Source organism: Cyclopterus lumpus, chromosome 4, assembly GCF_009769545.1.
Source record: "Cyclopterus lumpus isolate fCycLum1 chromosome 4, fCycLum1.pri, whole genome shotgun sequence".
NCBI classification, from domain to species: Eukaryota; Metazoa; Chordata; class Actinopteri; order Perciformes; family Cyclopteridae; genus Cyclopterus; species Cyclopterus lumpus.
This window is the reverse complement of record NC_046969.1, coordinates 27,578,872-27,601,787: the sequence shown is the minus strand read 5'-3', so window position 1 is coordinate 27,601,787 and position 22,916 is coordinate 27,578,872. Positions and strand designations below refer to the sequence as shown.

General features: G+C 43.6%; 1 protein-coding gene across 10 annotated transcripts in view; it reads left to right on the top strand.

Moving 5' to 3' along the window:
- The first annotated feature begins 3,099 nt into the window (after positions 1-3,099).
- ptbp1b (polypyrimidine tract binding protein 1b) overlaps positions 3,100-22,916 on the top strand; it is a 29,147-nt gene continuing 9,330 nt past the window's right edge. Inside the window, exons 1-9 of one of the 10 annotated variants that reach the window (XM_034530015.1) lie at positions 3,100-3,606; positions 7,544-7,577; positions 16,028-16,088; positions 16,231-16,403; positions 16,660-16,806; positions 17,144-17,272; positions 17,361-17,471; positions 17,547-17,724; positions 18,054-18,131. In XM_034530015.1, coding sequence (XP_034385906.1) covers positions 3,362-3,606; positions 7,544-7,577; positions 16,028-16,088; positions 16,231-16,403; positions 16,660-16,806; positions 17,144-17,272; positions 17,361-17,471; positions 17,547-17,724; positions 18,054-18,131 — 1,156 coding nt within the window. In that variant the 5' untranslated portion in view covers positions 3,100-3,361. Of the gene's footprint in view, positions 3,607-3,641; positions 3,985-7,543; positions 7,578-15,929; positions 16,089-16,230; positions 16,404-16,659; positions 16,807-17,143; positions 17,273-17,360; positions 17,472-17,546; positions 17,725-18,053; positions 18,132-22,916 lie in introns of those variants that run through there. The other 9 variants (XM_034530005.1, XM_034530006.1, XM_034530013.1 and 6 more) reach the window with 9 other exon arrangements.

Genomic DNA, 22,916 nt, shown 5'->3' with positions numbered 1-22,916 from the left:
GCTGCCGGACAATTCTGACCAATGACGTGTCGCTTTGTCTTCTTTGTGTCCTTCTTGTGTCGTCGTCGGCAGATCAAACGGACTGAAGCTCCACATCGCCCCCGGATGGTCAGACGGAGGAATGTTTTTTTTAAAGCGGAATTGTATTATTTTAAATCAACGTTGTATTGTTTTTTATTATTATATATAAATAAATTCCTTAATTATTATTATATTATATTAGTATGTATTACACAATATAATGATAATAGCAAAAATACAAGCTCACAGTTAAAATATTGTATAAAAGAAACGTCACCAAGATAAGACAGGAACATTTCATACAGAAATAAACCAATAAATAACAAATAGAAACCCATAAATAACACAAAGAAACACATAATAACACAAAGAAAACAAAGAAACACAGAAATAACACAAAAAAACATATATAACACAAAGAAACACATAGAAAAAAATAACAGTAAACCTACAATACAATCAAACGAGGACTTAAAGTACATTATACAGTCTAATTACAGAGTCATTATTCATTTAATTAAATGAATAATATTATTAATTAGAAGTCCTTTCCTAATCACACATGATAGAGATTTAAGAATAATTCCCTGAGTTCTTTGAGGAGAACAGTTTTCATCTGGAAAGTAAAAAACAAACACCAGCGTTCTATCTCCTCCTGCCTCGGCCCTGCTGATGCCCCTTCTCTCCTTCTGTTGACATGGACCATCTGGACCTGGTTTTATCTGGACCCTGGTCCTGCCTAACACCTCCTGCTATTATCTTTATCATTATTATTATTAGTTGCATTGCTGCTATGCCAATACCATCACTGCTCCATCATTATTCTATACATCCACTGTTGTTGTTGGTAGGTGTAACATGTTCATCATGCCTAATACTAATTATTCATAATTTCTGTCATATTCATGTAATGTTTATGTAACTCTGTAACTCTGTTCATCAGGTCACATGACATCTATTCATCTGTCCATCCGGGGAGAGGGATCCTCCTCTGTTGCTCTCCTGAAGGTTTCTTCCCTTTTTTCCCTGTCAAAGGTTATTTTTGGGGAGTTTTTCCTGATCCGATGTGAGGTCAAAGGTCAGGGATGTCGTATGTGTACATTTAATTGAATTACATATATAAATGTACACATACGACATCCCTGACCAGTCCAAACTGAACGTTTTCCTTTTTTTTAACATAATATTTAAAAATCTATGTGTGTGTGTGCGTCTTTGTGCGAGCATATGTGTGTGTATGTGAGTGTGTGTGTGTGTTTTTATATGTGTGTGTACGTGTGTGTGTGTGCGAGTGTGTGTGAGCATATCTGTGTAAGTGTGTAAGTGTGTGAGTGTGTGAGTGTGTATGCGTATGTGTGTAAGTGTGTGTGAGATGAATTATTCATGTTTCAGCAGCTGGCTCTTATTCTCCTGAAAGATGAATTATTCATGAGCGTGTAAGTCGACTCCTCTCTGAGCGGTTCAGCCACAGGTTCGATCCCCAATGCCAGCCGGAGTCTCGAGCATCAGGATGCTCTGCTGGGACCAGGACCTGGTCCTGCACGTGGACCCATGAAGTCCAGAACAAGCTGAACTCAGCATGAAGATATTTTCTTATTAGACCTGAAAGAATCCTCAGAGGCTTCAAACAGACGATATGTTGACTTGGTATTATAATATTATTATTAATATATCATTATTATATCATCTCACATTGATTGAATCATAACATGCTGTGCTGAAAGAACATTTATCTATTTTGTATTATTAAAATATATCTATATATTCTTTTGTAAATTTGAATTCTAAATGGGCGACTGTGGGTCAGTGGTTAGCAGCTCTGTCTTTCAATCAGGGGGTTGGTGGTTCAATCCCCGCCCTAGTCCATGTGTCCTTGAGCAACACACTGAACCCTGAGTTGTTCCCTGTAGCTGTTCTACTCTGTATGAATATAACATGATTGTAAGTTGCTTTGGATACATGTAATATATATATAATAATACATTTATTTATTACTTTAAAAACAGGGTTTACAAGGTAAAAACAAGTAAACATTTCAGAAAATACATGAAGCAAAGGAGACAATGCCATATAGGCAATGAACACAATAGAGGAATAGAACATTACAAATACAAAATAAAGCAGAACAGACAAACTAAAATAGGGGAACCAAAGAACTGCATGAAAGGACGACATCTTGGAGTGCACCAGTCCGGTTTTGGGGAGTGGAGTCAGCAGGAAGAGTAGAGGGTGCTGGGGAGCTGTAACAGTTCCTCATGTCGTTGCCACCATCTCGCTCTTGGGGACTGTTGTTGTGATGACGAGCTGCAGCGATGCGCTCGCTTTATCTATATATATATACAGATAAATGTTTGTCTTCTTTAATACATTTGATGATTGTTGAAGAAGTGTTGGTCACCAAGGAACACTTATAGTCCCAGATCTCTGTTTGTTTTGTTACACCATAATATTATATATTATTATTAACGCCCACTTTTTTGCTCTTGAGTGACACCTCTCTGTCAGAGCTCTGATCGATGTGACACCTCTCTGTCATAGACGAGCTCTGATCGATGTGACACCTCTCTGTCATAGACGAGCTCTGATCGATGTGACACCTCTCTGTCAGAGACGAGCTCTGATCGATGTGACACCTCTCTGTCAGAGACGAGCTCTGATCGATGTGACACCTCTCTGTCAGAGACGAGCTCTGATCGATGTGACACCTCTCTGTCATAGACGAGCTCTGATCGATGTGACACCTCTCTGTCATAGACGAGCTCTGATCGATGTGACACCTCTCTGTCATAGACGAGCTCTGATCGATGTGACACCTCTCTGTCATAGACGAGCTCTGATCGATGTGACACCTCTCTGTCATAGACGAGCTCTGATCGATGTGACACCTCTCTGTCATAGACGAGCTCTGATCGATGTGACACCTCTCTGTCATAGACGAGCTCTGATCGATGTGACACCTCTCTGTCATAGACGAGCTCTGATCGATGTGACACCTCTCTGTCATAGACGAGCTCTGATCGATGTGACACCTCTGTCATAGACGAGCTCTGATCGATGTGACACCTCTCTGTCAGAGACGAGCTCTGATCGATGTGACACCTCTGTCAGAGACGAGCTCTGATCGATGTGACACCTCTCTGTCATAGACGAGCTCTGATCGATGTGACACCTCTCTGTCAGAGACGAGCTCTGATCGATGTGACACCTCTCTGTCATAGACGAGCTCTGATCGATGTGACACCTCTCTGTCATAGACGAGCTCTGATCGATGTGACACCTCTCTGTCAGAGACGAGCTCTGATCGATGTGACACCTCTCTGTCAGAGACGAGCTCTGATCGATGAAACGTCATTGGGCCTTTAAAGTTAAGTATAAAACTGTTCTTTTATATTTCCACGGAGCGCTTTATCCACTCAGCCAATCAGCACGCGGTTCCGGTCTGGCCCGCCTACAATGTTTTGCTGACGGGCCAATCAGGGAGCTCCTTCCGGACGCCATTTTGTCAGTCGGAGCGGTGTGCGCGGGGTCTCCGACGGCGCGCTGCATGGGACCTGTTGCTCTAGTTCCGCGTTGTGCGATGGACGGGTGAGTTCTGCGGCGGCTTCTCCTTCATGTGTCTTTTCTCTGTTTCCTCTCACGCGCTAAAGCGAGCAGCGTCAACATGGCGTCAGGCGACGTGACCCGGAAGTCCGCTGGTGTTCGTGTTGTGGACTTCTGAACTGTCGATAAAGTTGTTTCTGTGCTGTTAGCTGTTAGCGCCGCAGCATTGCTGGTCTCCAGCGGGGGCCTCGTGCACACGCACGACTCGCACGCGCACGCAGCAACAACCCGACACACTCGGGTCTCATTAATAACTACATTATGGGATTAATCTAAACGGCGTGCATAACTTCCGGTGTCCGCACGCCCACTGTGTCGTAATGCGCCCATACAGGTGTACGTCTGTGACGAGTGGAGCTTCAGGTACAGACGGCGGGTCCTTTGATGATGGTGAAACATGTCGGTGTTTGGAGTGAACGGTGTGCCTCAATGTATACATAGTTTTATTAAAATGGAAATGTAGCTTCCTGTGTTGTAGAGTCGACTCAGTGTTTCCGGGTTGTTGTTACCGCGTAACTAATGTTCTCTGATGCTCGTTCAGGATCAAAGGATCACTTTATATTCACAGTTCGGCGGAACGTTTGAAGTCTTTCTTGTCAAATGTTTGTTTTCAAACACTCAAATAAAACTCCATTGAACTGGTGCAAAAATGAGATCTGTTGGTCTGCAGCTTCCTACTTCCTGTTCAGTAGTGTTGATCAATAGTGTTGATCAGTAGTGTTGATCAATAGTGTTGATATACGTGTTGATCAGTAGTGTTGATCAATAGTGTTGATCAGTAGTGTTGATCAATAGTGTTGATCAATAGTGTTGATCAGTAGTGTTGATCAGTAGTGTTGATCAATAGTGTTGATCAATAGTGTTGATCAATAGTGTTGATCAATAGTGTTGATCAGTAGTGTTGATCATTAGTGTTGATCAGTAGTGTTGATCAATAGTGTTGATCATTAGTGTTGATCAGTAGTGTTGATCAGTAGTGTTGATCAGTAGTGTTGATCAATAGTGTTGATCAACACTACTGATCAACACTATTGATCAACACTATTGATCAACAGTGTTGATCAGTAGTGTTGATCATTAGTGTTGATCAGTAGTGTTGATCAGTAGTGTTGATCAGTAGTGTTGATCAGTAGTGTTGATCAGTAGTGTTGATCAATAGTGTTGATCAGTAGTGTTGATTAGTAGTGTTGATTAGTAGTGTTGATCAGTAGTGTTGATTAGTAGTGTTGATCAATAGTGTTGATCAATAGTGTTGATCAGTAGTGTTGATTAGTAGTGTTGATCAGTAGTGTTGATTAGTAGTGTTGATTAGTAGTGTTGATCAGTAGTGTTGATTAGTAGTGTTGATCAGTAGTGTTGATCAATAGTGTTGATCAGTAGTGTTGATCAATAGTGTTGATCAGTAGTGTTGATCATTAGTGTTGATCAGTAGTGTTGATCAGTAGTGTTGATCAATAGTGTTGATCAACACTACTGATCAACACTATTGATCAACACTATTGATCAACAGTGTTGATCAGTAGTGTTGATATACGTGTTGATCAGTAGTGTTGATCAGTAGTGTTGATATACGTGTTGATCAATAGTGTTGATCAGTAGTGTTGATATACGTGTTGATCAGTAGTATTGATATACGTGTTGATCAATAGTGTTGATCAGTAGTGTTGATCAATAGTGTTGATCAATAGTGTTGATATACGTGTTGATCAGTAGTGTTGATCAACAGTGTTGATCAACACTACTGATCAACACTACTGATCAATACTATTGATCAGTAGTGTTGATCAATAGTGTTGATCAGTAGTGTTGATCATTAGTGTTGATCAGTAGTGTTGATCAGTAGTGTTGATCAGTAGTGTTGATCAATAGTGTTGATCAGTAGTGTTGATCAGTAGTGTTGATCAATAGTGTTGATCAGTAGTGTTGATTAGTAGTGTTGATCAGTAGTGTTGATCAATAGTGTTGATCAACACTACTAATCAACACTATTGATCAACAGTGTTGATCAGTAGTGTTGATATACGTGTTGATCAGTAGTGTTGATATACGTGTTGATCAGTAGTGTTGATATACGTGTTGATCAGTAGTATTGATATACGTGTTGATCAATAGTGTTGATCAATAGTGTTGATATACGTGTTGATCAGTAGTATTGATATACGTGTTGATCAATAGTGTTGATCAATAGTGTTGATATACGTGTTGATCAGTAGTGTTGATCAACAGTGTTGATCAACACTACTGATCAACACTACTGATCAATACTATTGATCAGTAGTGTTGATCAGTAGTGTTGATCAGTAGTGTTGATCAATAGTGTTGATCAGTAGTGTTGATCAGTAGTATTGATATACGTGTTGATCAATAGTGTTGATCAGTAGTATTGATATACGTGTTGATCAATAGTGTTGATCAGTAGTATTGATATACGTGTTGATCAATAGTGTTGATCAGTAGTATTGATATACGTGTTGATCAATAGTATTGATATACGTGTTGATCAGTAGTATTGATCAGTAGTATTGATATACGTGTTGATCAGTAGTATTGATCAGTAGTATTGATATACGTGTTGATCAGTAGTATTGATCAGTAGTATTGATATACGTGTTGATCAGTAGTGTTGATCAGTAGTATTGATATACGTGTTGATCAATAGTATTGATATACGTGTTGATCAATAGTGTTGATCAATAGTATTGATATACGTGTTGATCAATAGTGTTGATCAGTAGTATTGATATACGTGTTGATCAATAGTGTTGATCAGTAGTATTGATATACGTGTTGATCAATAGTGTTGATCAGTAGTATTGATATACGTGTTGATCAATAGTGTTGATCAGTAGTGTTGATCAATAGTATTGATATACGTGTTGATCAGTAGTATTGATCAGTAGTATTGATATACGTGTTGATCAGTAGTATTGATCAGTAGTATTGATATACGTGTTGATCAGTAGTGTTGATCAGTAGTATTGATATACGTGTTGATCAGGAGTATTGATATACGTGTTGATCAATAGTGTTGATCAGTAGTGTTGATCAATAGTGTTGATCAGTAGTGTTGATCAATAGTGTTGATCAGTAGTATTGATATACGTGTTGATCAGTAGTGTTGATCAGTAGTATTGATATACGTGTTGATCAGTAGTGTTGATCAGTAGTATTGATATACGTGTTGATCAATAGTGTTGATCAGTAGTATTGATATACGTGTTGATCAATAGTGTTGATCAGTAGTATTGATATACGTGTTGATCAATAGTGTTGATCAATAGTATTGATATACGTGTTGATCAATAGTGTTGATCAATAGTATTGATATACGTGTTGATCAATAGTGTTGATCAATAGTATTGATATACGTGTTGATCAGTAGTATTGATATACGTGTTGATCAATAGTGTTGATCAATAGTATTGATATACGTGTTGATCAATAGTGTTGATCAATAGTATTGATATACGTGTTGATCAATAGTGTTGATCAGTAGTATTGATATACGTGTTGATCAATAGTGTTGATCAATAGTATTGATATACGTGTTGATCAATAGTGTTGATCAGTAGTATTGATATACGTGTTGATCAATAGTGTTGATCAATAGTATTGATATACGTGTTGATCAATAGTATTGATATACGTTTTGATCAATAGTGTTGATCAATAGTATTGATATACGTGTTGATCAATAGTGTTGATCAATAGTATTGATATACGTGTTGATCAGATGTGTCATGGAGACTTTTGTTTCCTGACATCAAAGCAATGCTTTAGTCAGCTGATTGGCCCGTCCTGTCTTTGGGTTTTTCTGCCCCTCACTTCGTCTGCTCAGGCTTCAGCCTAATTTAACATTTGTTGGCTTGTTGTTTTGACTTCTTCTCCCTGTTGCTTCTAACACGCTGTCTTCTCTTCCCAGCAGTGTCCACCAAGATTTAACAGGTGGTACTAAGGTAGGCTCCTGCTCCTCTTCTTCCTGTTGCTCCTCTTGCTCCTGTTGCTCCTCTTCTTCCTGTTGCTCCTCTTCCTCCTCCTGCTGCTCCTCTTCTTCCTGTTGCTCCTCCTCTTCCTGTTGCTCCTCTTGCTCCTGTTGCTCCTCTTCTTCCTGTTGCTCCTCTTCCTGCTGCTCCTGCTCCTCCTCTTCCTGTTGCTCCTCTTGCTCCTGTTGCTCCTCTTCTTCCTGCTCCTGCTGCTCCTCTTTCTGCTCCTGCTCCTCTTCTTCCTGCTGCTCCTCTTCCTCCTCCTGCTCCTCCTCTTCCTGCTGTTGCTGCTCCTCTCTGTCTGTGATGGAAACGTTGACTTTTTCCTGAGTAATGGATGAATATGAATGTTTAGCTCTAATCAGACTGGTGGATCACTAACTCAGTCGATCAGATGCCGAGCATCAGGAAACTGATCAGCTGATCACTTTGTTCACCTGTGCTCGGCGTGACCTTCCTGTACCTGAGGTAGAGACAGACCCGTCAGGGTTGTTGCTGCTGTGTTTAGCTTCATAACGTCTTCTACCTTTTACAGTCCGTAGTGACCTGTTGCATTCGAGTGTGTTCAGAGCTGTTTCTAAAAATGGATTAAAATCCTCAGACGTCTTCTACGCCGCCTTCTTTATCTCTACGTGTGTCTTCTTTATCTCTACGGTGTCTTCTTTATCTCTACGGTGTCTTCTTTATCTCTACGTGTGTCTTCTTTATCTCTACGGGGTCTTCTTTATCTCTACGGTGTCTTCTTTATCTCTACGGCGTCTTCTTTATCTCTACGGCGTCTTCTTTATCTCTACGGTGTCTTCTTTATCTCTACGGTGTCTTCTTTATCTCTACGGCGTCTTCTTTATCACTACGGTGTCTTCTTTATCTCTACGGCGTCTTCTTTATCTCTACGGCGTCTTCTTTATCACTACGGTGTCTTCTTTATCTCTACGGTGTCTTTATCTCTACGGCGTCTTCTTTATCTCTACGGTGAACGGTGTCTTCTTTATCTCTACGGTGTCTTCTTTATCTCTACGGCGTCTTCTTTATCTCTACGGCGTCTTCTTTATCTCTACGGTGTCTTCTTTATCTCTACGGCGTCTTCTTTATCTCTACGGCGTCTTCTTTATCTCTACGGTGTCTTCTTTATCTCTACGGCGTCTTCTTTATCTCTACGGCGTCTTCTTTATCTCTACGGTGTCTTCTTTATCTCTACGGCGTCTTCTTTATCTCTACGGTGAACGGTGTCTTCTTTATCTCTACGGCGTCTTCTTTATCTCTACGGTGTCTTCTTTATCTCTACGGTGTCTTCTTTATCTCTACGGTGAACGGTGTCTTCTTTATCTCTACGGCGTCTTCTTTATCTCTACGGTGTCTTCTTTATCTCTACGGTGTCTTCTTTATCTCTACGGTGAACGGTGTCTTCTTTATCTCTACGGCGTCTTCTTTATCTCTACGGCGTCTTCTTTATCTCTACGGTGTCTTCTTTATCTCTACGCCGCCTTCTTTATCTCTACGGTGTCTTCTTTATCTCTACGGTGTCTTCTTTATCTCTACGGTGTCTTCTTTATCTTTACGTGTGTCTTCTTTATCACTACGGTGTCTTCTTTATCTTTACGTGTGTCTTCTTTATCTCTACGGTGTCTTCTTTATCTTTACGTGTGTCTTCTTTATCTCTACGGTGTCTTCTTTATCTTTACGTGTGTCTTCTTTATCTCTACGGTGTCTTCTTTATCTTTACGTGTGTCTTCTTTATCTCTACGGTGTCTTCTTTATCTTTACGTGTGTCTTCTTTATCACTACGGTGTCTTCTTTATCTTTACGTGTGTCTTCTTTATCTCTACGGTGTCTTCTTTATCTTTACGTGTGTCTTCTTTATCACTACGGTGTCTTCTTTATCTTTACGTGTGTCTTCTTTATCTCTACGGTGTCTTCTTTATCTTTACGTGTGTCTTCTTTATCACTACGGTGTCTTCTTTATCTTTACGTGTGTCTTCTTTATCACTACGGTGTCTTCTTTATCTCTACGGTGTCTTCTTTATCTCTACGGTGAACGGTGTCTTCTTTATCTCTACGGTGTCTTCTTTATCTCTACGGCGTCTTCTTTATCTCTACGGCGTCTTCTTTATCTCTACGGTGTCTTCTTTATCTCTACGCCGCCTTCTTTATCTCTACGGTGTCTTCTTTATCTCTACGGTGTCTTCTTTATCTCTACGGTGTCTTCTTTATCTCTACGGTGTCTTCTTTATCTTTACGTGTGTCTTCTTTATCTCTACGGTGTCTTCTTTATCTCTACGGTGTCTTCTTTATCTCTACGGTGTCTTCTTTATCTTTACGTGTGTCTTCTTTATCACTACGGTGTCTTCTTTATCTTTACGTGTGTCTTCTTTATCTCTACGGTGTCTTCTTTATCTTTACGTGTGTCTTCTTTATCACTACGGTGTCTTCTTTATCTCTACGGTGTCTTCTTTATCTTTACGTGTGTCTTCTTTATCACTACGGTGTCTTCTTTATCTTTACGTGTGTCTTCTTTATCACTACGGTGTCTTCTTTATCACTACGGTGTCTTCTTTATCTCTACGGTGTCTTCTTTATCACTACGGTGTCTTCTTTATCTCTACGCCGTCTTCTTTATCTCTACGGTGTCTTCTTTATCTCTACGGTGTCTTCTTTATCTCTACGGTGTCTTCTTTATCTCTACGCCGCCTTCTTTATCTCTACGGTGTCTTCTTTATCTCTACGGTGTCTTCTTTATCTCTACGGCGTCTTCTTTATCTCTACGCCGCCTTCTTTATCTCTACGGCGTCTTCTTTATCTCTACGGTGTCTTCTTTATCTCTACGGTGTCTTCTTTATCTCTACGGCGTCTTCTTTATCACTACGGTGTCTTCTTTATCTCTACGCCGCCTTCTTTATCTCTACGGCGTCTTCTTTATCTCTACGCCGCCTTCTTTATCTCTACGGTGTCTTCTTTATCTCTACGGCGTCTTCTTTATCTCTACGCCGCCTTCTTTATCTCTACGCCATCTTCTTTATCTCTACGGTGTCTTCTTTATCTCTACGGGGTCTTCTTTATCACTACGGTGTCTTCTTTATCACTACGGTGTCTTCTTTATCTCTACGGTGTCTTCTTTATCTCTACGGCGTCTTCTTTATCTCTACGGTGTCTTCTTTATCTCTACGGTGTCTTCTTTATCTCTACGTGTGTCTTCTTTATCTCTACGGGGTCTTCTTTATCACTACGGTGTCTTCTTTATCACTACGGTGTCTTCTTTATCTCTACGGCGTCTTTTCTATCACTACGGCGTCTTCTTTATCTCTACGGTGTCTTCTTTATCTCTACGGTGTCTTCTTTATCACTACGGTGTCTTCTTTATCTCTACGGTGTCTTCTTTATCTCTACGGTGTCTTCTCTATCTCTACGCCGTCTCCTCCGCCCCTCTGTCTCTGACTTTTTGCGACCTTCTGTTCAGAATGAATTAACTCAAACTGCGACTTATGTGTAGAGTTCGATGGTGGAAGGAGGCTGCAGTCTATTGTCTAGCTGCTGGTGTTCACTGTTCAGAAAGATCGGCGAGGCTCCCAGCAGCCTTTGCTCACGTTCCTCTGATTGATATGTCTACCAATCAGAGGAATGTGAGCCAGTGGTTTTAGGACAAAACCACATGAAGAACAGGAAGTGATGGAAGGGAGATGGCATGACGATCACCAGTGTCCCGTTTCCTCAGGCGAGTCACCTGAAACACAGACTGGGTCCTTTTTAAAGGGACAGTTGAGGGTTTTTATGGATCCACATCTCAGGAACATCTGGAGCAAATTGTCTGAGAGAACTGATGAGGTTTTGGAGGTCAAAGGTAACTTGGACATACTGAGATGGAGAAGAGACGTGTTCATCACAGGGTACTTGGTTAAGACGATGATGATGAAGGCTTTGCCGTTAGTGAGCCAGTTATTTAACGTTGAATTTGTTATAGGAGAGTTTGGGTAGAGAGCAGCAGATGGAGAAGGACTGTCTGTCCTCTGAGAGACAGACGAATAAGCAGCTGTCAGACAGCAGATCCAGGTCCAGCGGAGACCAGGACTCGGGTTTCTGCTCTTTTATTCATGAGAGTATCTGTAAGAAGAGCTGAGCTGCTTTTGTTCTGCTCAGGAACGGAAAGCTGACGATTGGTTCGTCTAAATATCACAGAAATGATCATTTAGTGTTTCTGCTTCCTTACATTACAGTTCATTTAGATGACGCTTTTATCCAAAGAGACTTACAATAAGTGCATTCAACCATGAGTACAAACTGAACAACAAGAATCAAGAAAGTACAATTTGCTCAAGAAAGCCCAAACTATAAAGTGCCACTGAAGTGCTAATCTGTTTTTTTTATTTTTATTCAAGGTATAGTTGGAAAAGATCGGTCATTGAAAGATGTAGAGACTTCCTGATGTCAATGGGGAGCTCGTTCCACCAATGAGGAGCCAGGACAGCAAACAGTCGTGACTTTGAGTGTTTAGCTCGAAGTGAAGGAGCTACAAGCTGATTAGTAGAAGCCGAGCAGAGTGAACGGGCTGGGGTGTGAGGTTAGACCAGTGGTTCCCAAACTTTTTCTGTCAAGACCCCCTTTGATGATATAGGAATATTGGACGACCCCCCCCCCCCCCCCCCCCCCCCCCCCCCCCCCCCCCCCCCCGCAACCCGACCCCAAATTTTTCTTGGTTTTTAATGAATTGCATTATAATGCATGAACTGTATAAAATCTCTCGTTCGGGCGCGCGCTCGCTCTCTCTCGCTCTCTCGCTCTCTCGCTCTCGCTGGTTTTGCCACAGTCGGTCTGTGACATGAGCCGCTCTGGTGGCGTGGTTGGAACACAGTGCATGTCACGTCGGTTATTTTATATTGTTTTACCGGTGTCTGTGTGTGTGGGTTGGTGATGAAGCCGCGACCCCCCTGTAGTACCACCGCGCCCCCCTAGGGGTCGCGACCCCCACTTTGGGAACCACTGGGTTAGACCATGTCCTCGATGTAGACTACGAAGCACCAATGTTTTGAAGCGGATGCTGCGGCCACCGGTAACCAGTGACGGGAGCGGAGTAGTGTGGGTGAATTTAGGTTAAAGACCAGTCGAGCAGCTGCATTCTGGATGAGCTGCAGGGATCGGATGGCCTTAGCAGGTAGACCTGAAGGAGGAGTTACAGTAGTCTAGACGTGAGATGATCAGAACCTGTGGATGTTGTCCAGTGTGGACCTACAGGATGTTGTGTAGCGTGGACCTACAGGATGTTGTGTAGCATGGACCTACAGGATGTTGTGTAGCGTAGATCCACAGGATGTTGTGTAGCATGGACCTACAGGATGTTGTGTAGCGTGGACCTACAGGATGTTGTGTAGCGTGGACCTACAGGATGTTGTGTAGCATGGACCTACAGGATGTTGTGTAGCGTAGATCCACAGGATGTTGTGTAGCGTAGATCCACAGGATGTTGTGTAGCATGGACCTACAGGATGTTGTGTAGCATGGACCTACAGGATGTTGTGCATCATGGACCTACAGGATGTTGTGCATCATGGACCTACAGGATGTTGTGCATCATGGACCTACATGATGTTGTGTAGCATGGACCTACAGGATGTTGTGTAGCATGGACCTACAGGATGTTGTGTAGCATGGACCTACAGGATGTTGTGTATCATGGACCTACAGGATGTTGTGTAGCATGGACCTACAGGATGTTGTGTAGCATGGACCTACAGGATGTTGTGCATCATGGACCTACATGATGTTGTGTAGCGTGGACCTACAGGATGTTGTGTAGCGTGGACCTACAGGATGTTGTGTAGCGTGGACCTACAGGATGTTGTGTAGCGTGGACCTACATGATGTTGTGTAGCGTGGACCTACAGGATGTTGTGTAGCATGGACCTACATGATGTTGTGTAGCGTAGATCCACAGGATGTTGTGTAGCATGGACCTACAGGATGTTGTGTAGCATGGACCTACAGGATGTTGTGTAGCGTGGACCTACATGATGTTGTGTAGCGTAGATCCACAGGATGTTGTGTAGCATGGACCTACAGGATGTTGTGTAGCGTGGACCTACATGATGTTGTGTAGCATGGACCTACAGGGTGTTGTGTAGCGTAGATCCACAGGATGTTGTGTAGCATGGACCTACAGGATGTTGTGTAGCGTGGACCTACATGATGTTGTGTAGCATGGACCTACAGGATGTTGTGTAGCGTAGATCCACAGGATGTTGTGTAGCATGGACCTACAGGATGTTGTGTAGCATGGACCTACAGGATGTTGTGCATCATGGACCTACAGGATGTTGTGTAGCGTGGACCTACAGGATGTTGTGTAGCGTGGACCTACAGGATGTTGTGTAGCATGGACCTACAGGATGTTGTGTAGCGTGGACCTACAGGATGTTGTGTAGCGTGGACCTACAGGATGTTGTGTAGCGTGGACCTACAGGATGTTGTGTAGCATGGACCTACAGGATGTTGTGTAGCGTGGACCTACATGATGTTGTGTAGCGTAGATCCACAGGATGTTGTGTAGCATGGACCTACATGATGTTGTGTAGCATGGACCTACAGGATGTTGTGTAGCGTGGACCTACATGATGTTGTGTAGCATGGACCTACAGGATGTTGTGTAGCGTAGATCCAGAGGATGTTGTGTAGCATGGACCTACAGGATGTTGTGTAGCATGGACCTACAGGATGTTGTGTAGCGTAGATCCAGAGGATGTTGTGTAGCGTGGACCTACAGGATGTTGTGTAGCATGGACCTACAGGATGTTGTGTAGCGTAGATCCACAGGATGTTGTGTAGCATGGACCTACAGGATGTTGTGTAGCGTAGATCCAGAGGATGTTGTGTAGCGTGGACCTACAGGATGTTGTGTAGCATGGACCTACAGGATGTTGTGTAGCGTAGATCCACAGGATGTTGTGTAGCATGGACCTACAGGATGTTGTGTAGCGTAGATCCACAGGATGTTGTGTAGCGTGGACCTACAGGATGTTGTGTAGCGTGGACCTACAGGATGTTGTGTAGCGTGGACCTACATGATGTTGTGTAGCGTAGATCCACAGGATGTTGTGTAGCATGGACCTACAGGATGTTGTGTAGCATGGACCTACAGGATGTTGTGTAGCGTGGACCTACATGATGTTGTGTAGCGTGGACCTACATGATGTTGTGTAGCGTAGATCCACAGGATGTTGTGTAGCATGGACCTACAGGATGTTGTGTAGCATGGACCTACATGATGTTGTGTAGCGTAGATCCACAGGATGTTGTGTAGCATGGACCTACAGGATGTTGTGTAGCATGGACCTACAGGATGTTGTGTAGCGTGGACCTACATGATGTTGTGTAGCGTAGATCCACAGGATGTTGTGTAGCATGGACCTACAGGATGTTGTGTAGCGTGGACCTACATGATGTTGTGTAGCATGGACCTACAGGGTGTTGTGTAGCGTAGATCCACAGGATGTTGTGTAGCATGGACCTACAGGATGTTGTGTAGCGTGGACCTACATGATGTTGTGTAGCATGGACCTACAGGATGTTGTGTAGCGTAGATCCACAGGATGTTGTGTAGCATGGACCTACAGGATGTTGTGTATCATGGACCTACAGGATGTTGTGTAGCATGGACCTACAGGATGTTGTGCATCATGGACCTACAGGATGTTGTGTAGCATGGACCTACAGGATGTTGTGTAGCGTGGACCTACAGGATGTTGTGTAGCATGGACCTACAGGATGTTGTGTAGCGTGGACCTACATGATGTTGTGTAGCGTAGATCCACAGGATGTTGTGTAGCATGGACCTACAGGATGTTGTGTAGCATGGACCTACAGGATGTTGTGTAGCATGGACCTACAGGATGTTGTGTAGCGTGGACCTACATGATGTTGTGTAGCATGGACCTACAGGATGTTGTGTAGCGTAGATCCAGAGGATGTTGTGTAGCATGGACCTACAGGATGTTGTGTAGCATGGACCTACATGATGTTGTGTAGCGTAGATCCACAGGATGTTGTGTAGCATGGACCTACAGGAACATGTTCTCTCAGTAATGTTGGCAGTCAGGGAGAGTTGAGTGTCACACCGAGGTTCCTTGTAGTCAGGTCGTGGGTGGGAGAGCCTTTCCCTGGAAGGAAAAGTAGTTCAGTTTTGTCAGGGTTAGGGTTATTTGACCAAGAAAGGCCTTTGATTAATATTTATAATGGTGCATGAAGCTCTGTGACGTCAAGCTGCCGGGCTCAGAGTGAATCAGCAGCTTCTCATTAATCCCCCCCCCCCCCCCTGTTTCCTGCTTTACTTTGTCTTCATAGGACTCATCAAAGACACTGATCCCAGCAGCATTGATGTCTCTCTGAGGACAAACTGTCCTTTAGTTTCTTCTCTGCTGACACGTCTTCTGCTGTTTCAGAGAGGATCTGAAGAGCTATTCCCCAGCGTCTCCACCGGCCCATATATCATGAGCGCCACAGGTCAGATATGATATCAGGGTTATTATCTGTGAACTGTCAATGTATTTAATGACTGGTGATAAGATAACAACTGACAGGAGCAGTGATGGTTTGGATCAAAGAACCTCTTGATGAGCTTGTCGTTGCTTCCTGTCCTCTGCAGCCAATGGAAACGACAGTAAGAAGTTCAAAGGAGACATACGAGGTCCCGGGGTGCCGTCCAGGGTCATCCACATCCGCAAGCTCCCCAACGACATCAGCGAGGCCGAGGTGATCAGCCTCGGCCTGCCGTTCGGAGACATCACCAACCTGCTGATGCTCAAAGCCAAGAACCAGGTGCAGGACTTTACAGTTGGTTTTCTACTTGCCCATCCCCCTCACAGAGCCGTTCCCTGTAGGGAACCGTTCCCTGTAGGGAACCGTTCCCTGTAGGGAACCGTTCCCTGTAGGGAACCGGGAACCGTTCCCTGTAGGGAACCGTCGGTTGCACTACTCGTCCCCTACTCGCGCGTCCCCCTTTTGGGCAGCCGTCTAAATACCCATATGTTCCTTATTGATCTGTCCCTACTAAACTGTCCTGTGTCCCCTTCAGGCCTTCTTGGAGATGAACTCAGAGGAAGCGGCTCAGAACATGGTGGGTTATTACTCCACAGTGATGCCCATCATCAGGAACCATCTGGTCTACGTCCAGTTCTCCAACCACAAGGAGCTCAAGACGGACAGCTCCCCCAATCAGGAGGTACACTCTATACTGTTGGTGTCTGTTAGCATCAATTGGCGCCTGTTAGCATCAATTGGCATCCGTTAGCATCATTTGGCATTGGTCAGCATCAATTGGCATATGTTAGCATCTGTCGGCATGTTTTAGCATCTGTTAGCATCTATTGGCTTGTGTTAGCATCAATTGGCATATGTTAGCATCTTTCAGCATGTGTTAGCATCTGTTAGCATCTATTGGCTTGTGTTAGCATCAATTAGCATGTGTTAGCATCTGTCAGCATGTGTTAGCATCTGTTAGCATCTGTTGGCATATGTTAGCATCTATTGGCACCTATTAGCATGTGTTCCTATCTCAGAGGGCCCAGGCAGCTCTTCGTGCCCTCACTACGTCTCATGTGGACCCAGCTATGTCGGCTCCGAGTGCCGTGCTGAGAGTCGTGGTGGAGAACCTGGTCTACCCCGTCACCCTGGACGCGCTCTGCCAGGTAAACACAACAACAACACAAGGAACTTAAACCATCATGAACTTTAAACCACCTCCTCTGAATACACGGTTTCCCGTCTGGTCCTCAGATCTTCTCAAAGTTTGGCACGGTGCTGCGGATCATTGTCTTCACCAAGAACAGCCAGTTCCAAGCTCTGCTGCAGTATGCCGACGGAGCGGCCGCCCAGTCAGCTAAACTGGTGAGCGCCGCGTCCCACCGCTCTCTTCTGTAATTCGTTCACAGTTCACGGAGCTGAGTGTCTGCTGTCTTTCAGTCTCTGGACGGACAGAACATCTACAACGGCTGCTGCACGCTGAGGATCAGCTTCTCCAAACTCACCAGCCTCAACGTCAAGTACAACAACGAGAAGAGCCGCGACTTCACCAGGCCAGACCTCCCCACCGGGGACAGCCAGCCCACCATGGAGCACCCGGCCATGGCCACTGCCTTCAGTGAGACTCTCCCCCCCAACACACACATATATATATATATATATATATATATATATATATATATATATATATATATATATATATATATATATATATATATATATATATATATATATATATATATATATATATATATATATATATATATATATATATATATATATATACGTGTATATATATATATATATACATATATATATATATATATATATATATATACGTATATATATATATATATATACACACACACACACACACACACACACACACACACCTATACATACACCCCTTGTCAAGGTGGGTCTGGTTCAGATGTTTCTTGTCTGCAGCTCCAGGGATCATCTCCGCTGGTCCGTACGCTGGAGCGACTCACAGCTTTTCGCCAGCCTTCACCCTGCAGCCTGCTAGTATGTCATTATTATTATTATTATTATATTATTATCACCCTGCAGCCTGCTAGTACGTTATTATTATGGTAGCACTTTAGTAGCACTTAAATGTCTCTTACTGATAGCACTTTGTAGTTTAACGCTTTAGCGGCACTTAAATGTCTCTTACTGATATTACTTTGTAGTTTAATGCTTTAGCGGCACTTAAATGGCTCTTACTGATAGTACTTTGTAGTTTAACACTTTAGCAACACTTAAATGTCTCTTACTGATAGCACTTTGTAGTTTAACACTGTAGTAACACTTAAATGTCTCTTACTGATAGCACTTTGTAGTTTAACACTTTAGTAGCACTTAAATGTCTCTTACTGATAGCACTTTGTAGTTTAACACTTTAGTAACACTTAAATGTCTCTTACTGATAGCACTTTGTAGTTTAACACTTTAGTAGCACTTAAATGTCTCTTACTGATAGCACTTTGTAGTTTAACACTGTAGTAACACTTAAATGTCTCTTACTGATAGCACTTTGTAGTTTAACACTTTAGTAGCACTTAAATGTCTCTTACTGATAGTACTTTGTAGTTTAACACTGTAGTAACACTTAAATGTCTCTTACTGATAGCACTTTGTAGTTTAACACTGTAGTAACACTTAAATGTCTCTTACTGATAGCACTTTGTAGTTTAACACTTTAGTAGCACTTAAATGTCTCTTACTGATAGCACTTTGTAGTTTAACGTTATTGAAGAAATTGTACTTGCTTGATACTTGTTCTGAGTTTGGACTCATGGTTTAATGCACTTATTGTAAGTCGCTTGGATAAAAGCGTCAGCTAAATGACATGTAATATTATTATCACCCTGTAGTACGTTATTGTAACACCCGTCCCATGTAGCTATGCAAGATGATATAAATGATATAACTTAGTACTATGGGTCCTGGGTATAGTTTTGAAAGTGATGACGCTGTTACTGGCAATATATTTATTAACAAGTATTCCAAAAAACGATCCCTACACAATAACTGAACTCAGAATGAATATAATAATCAGATTAGCAGCAGCCATAGGTGAACAAATATATATATGAATACGTAGAGCAAACCCACCCTCACACACCCACACTGGCACACACACTAACAAAACCCCTGTTGCAGGCCTGAGTCGTTGCTGGGGATCGTGGATGCCTAAAACAGCAGTGGCTGCTTCACTTGTCCACACAAGCATCAAACAAAAAAGGCACGGGCAGAGTGCGTTAGGTACTCACGACCAGGGAGTGTTCAGAGGGGAAGGTGAAGAAAAGCGGGTGGATGGTGTCCGGTAGAACATAAAGGAACTCGCTGAAACAGCAGCGACAGTCTGGGCAGCAGACACGGGAAACAGCTCTCCGTCGTGATCCACGAGAGCTTCCCGGTCGTCTCTCTCCGACACAAGCGAGCGTCTCCTGCATCACATAAGTCACTTAAAGTCCATATGTGGATTCCTGGCTAGTTTACATGAAGAGCTAAACATCGCAGGCTAATCGCGATTAGCGATTAGCATTAGCAACCGTGTCACATTGTGTATCAATATAACAATCACAATGTATAGCAACAACAACAACTGGTCTTTACCTGTAGATCACAAAGGCAGCCCCATGGGTACCTAGTGGTCAGCCATGGCAACATACTGCTGAGAGGACTCACTCCCTCCATCAGGTGATGTACCAAAACAAATGTCAATGGGTAATCTGGCTTCCCGTCCGAACATCAGGCAATAGGGAGAGTATCCAGTAGCATCATTTTTAGTACAGTTGTACGCATGTACTAATTGACTGTGCTGGCTCCAGTATTGTTTCTGTGCAGGGTCCATGGTGCCAAGCATCGCCAGAAGAGCGCGATTGAATCTTTCCGGTTGGGGATCCCCTTGTGGATGATAGGGTGTCGTGCGTGATTTACGGATCCCTAGCATAGTAAGAAACTCCTTGATCAGCCGACTCTCAAAATCTCTGGCCTGATCAGAGTGTATCCTTGCAGGTAGACCGTAATGCACAAAGAATTTCTCCCAGAGTACTTTGGCTACAGTGAGAGCTTTTTGATCCTTAGTAGGAAACGCCTGGGCATAACGTGTGTAGTGGTCCGTTACCACTAACCAGTAGCAACCCCTTTGGAATCGGGCTCTATCTGCAGGAAGTCAATACAGACTAGATCCAAGGGGCCTTGACTAGTTATCTCAGTCAACTAATGAGGCACGATGAGGGAGAGTCTTTCTGGAGTCTTTCTGGAGATACATCTTCCACAGGTTGGGATGTACTGTTCAACCTCAGTTGTCATGCGGGGCCAATAGAATTGGTCTCTAATCAGTTCGGTGGTTCGGTCCACTCCCATGTGTCCACACTCGTAATGCAGGGACCTTAATACCACAGTCCGGTATTTCTCGGGCAAGACGAGCTGCCTAATCTTTCTTCCAGACAGTTTTCTTTGTTACTCTGAAGAGTATTCCCTCTTGTAACTCAAGTTTACTGCCTTCACGAATGAGCAGGGCAGTATTAGGAGGGTTGCTTTTAGCATGAGTCAGTACCTTATTAGTTTCAAAGGCTTTTTTCACAGGTCCAATCACGGGGTCCATGTCTTGGGCTGTCTCAATGTCTTTCGGACTCAGCTGGTCAAGGGTGCTTAGGCTTAAGTTCACAGGCAATGCATAAGCTTCTGGTACAGCTACGGCGGGAGCTCCTAGTTGCTCAACTAGTCTGACCGGGGCAGCGCCGAGGGCTATACGGATACGAGCATGCTTGCAGACAGCGTTGATGCCTGACTGCAGGATGCTTGTCCAGTCGTTAGCTTCGGTGGTGGCGTACTGCCGGGACAACAGGTCAGCATCAATGTTGTGACGCCCAGGACGATATTCGGTCGAAAACTCGTAAGTGGACAGGACGGCCAGCCAGCGATGTCCAGTGGCATTGAGCTTGGCTGAGGTAAGCACATATGTTAATGTGTTAACACAGGGGCATGAATTAGACACTCAATGATCTTCTTGACAGCATCTCGACAAACCTGGTTCCAACGCTCTCCAAATGGCTCTGACTCATTGAAGTAGGTCTTGGTTGGATCTCTCTTCTCATGCCAAGTGGGCGGATATCCTTTTGTGAGCTCTGTGAGGAGACGGACAATAGCAGAGTAGTTTGCAATAAACCGGCGATAATATCCGCAAAATCCGAGGAATGACTTCAGTGATTTCAGATTGGTGGGCTCCTTCCAGTTTTTCACCACATCCACTTTCTTAGGGTCGGTGGCAATCCCAGCCTCGGAAACAATGTGACCCACATACTTTACTTCAGTCTGACAAAATTGGCATTTGTCAATCGAAACCTTCAAACCAACTTCTTCTAGCCTAATCCGAACTTTCAGAAGACGCTGCTCATGCTCCTCCAGCGTTTTTCCAAAAACGATAATATCGTCCAAGTATACAAGTACTTGGAGGAGATGCATGTCCCCAACGACTTTTTCCATCAACCGCTGAAAAGTTGCAGGCGCTCCGGTTATTCCTTGCGGCATGCGCTCAAATTGATAGAATCCGAGGGGACAAATGAAGGCTGTCTTCTCTTTATCCTCCTCTTTCATAGGTATCTGATAGTAACCACTCCTCAGGTCCAATACTGAGAACCACTTGCTTCCTGATAGACAGTCCAAGGCATCGTCGATGCGGGGCATCGTGTACTGGTCCGGTATTGTGCGTCGGTTGAGGGTTCTGTAATCAATACAGATTTGGATACTTCCGTTCTTCTTACGAACTACCACAATCGGTGAGGCGTAGGGACTACGGGACTCTTTGATAATGCCAGCGGCCAGCAACTGCTGTATGTGTCGTCGCACATCGTCGATATCCGCGGGTGCCAATCGGCGGGACCTTTCCTGAAATGGTCTGTGGTCATGCAGGTGTATGGGGTGCTCCACCCCCATGGCCAAACCCACATCCCACTCTTGTAGGGAGAAAACATTCCGCTTGCCAGCTAGCTTCTGGCGGATTCGAGTCTTCCAATCCTCGGGATAGGAGAATCGACAAAATCAAATAGATCTAGATCTATCGAATCTGCGGGTAATTTAGAGGTTTGGACTGGCGTAACGGTATCCACAGCACACATCTCTGCAATAACAGTTCCAATAGGTATAGAGGTTTTCTTTTTCGACTCATTATGAATGAGCACTGTGAAACGGTTAGTGTCTATGTCAGCATTCGGAAGCACTCCTGGCTGAACTAGCACGCCAGCGGGGAGTGACTGTGAAGTGGGTGCATAACACTTTTAACCTTGGGCTATGGAGAGTGGACCAGGTCCTTGCTATTTCACTTGTCCAACAACATGATCTATGGCCACTGACTGACTAAGCTGAGTTTGAACGGGGCATACAATGGTTGGATTTGCATGGAATTAACAATGTTTTTATCGCCACTTTCTTCCATCAGTTCCCACAGTCGGTGAAACAGAGATGCGTTGGTGCCTACAATCACAGGGCTCTGGTTGTAGTGCTTGGGCTCAGGACAGATCAAAGCTAATACAACTATGGGTCCTTGCACCCCTGTCAATTTTTCTGGAAACTCCATCTCTACCACTACATAACCTTTGTAAGGATAATCAGTGTCAGACAACCCCCAAAGACCTAAGCAAGAAACGGGCTGTATAGGGACATCCTGCAAGTGTTCGTTATACCAGCTCTCAAATATTATGGTCACGTTGGAACCGCTGTCCATGAGAGCCTGGCAGGGAGAATCATTTACTTTGATGGAGTGAATCATTGAAGGACCCACTAGACCCTCAGGCAGCCTGG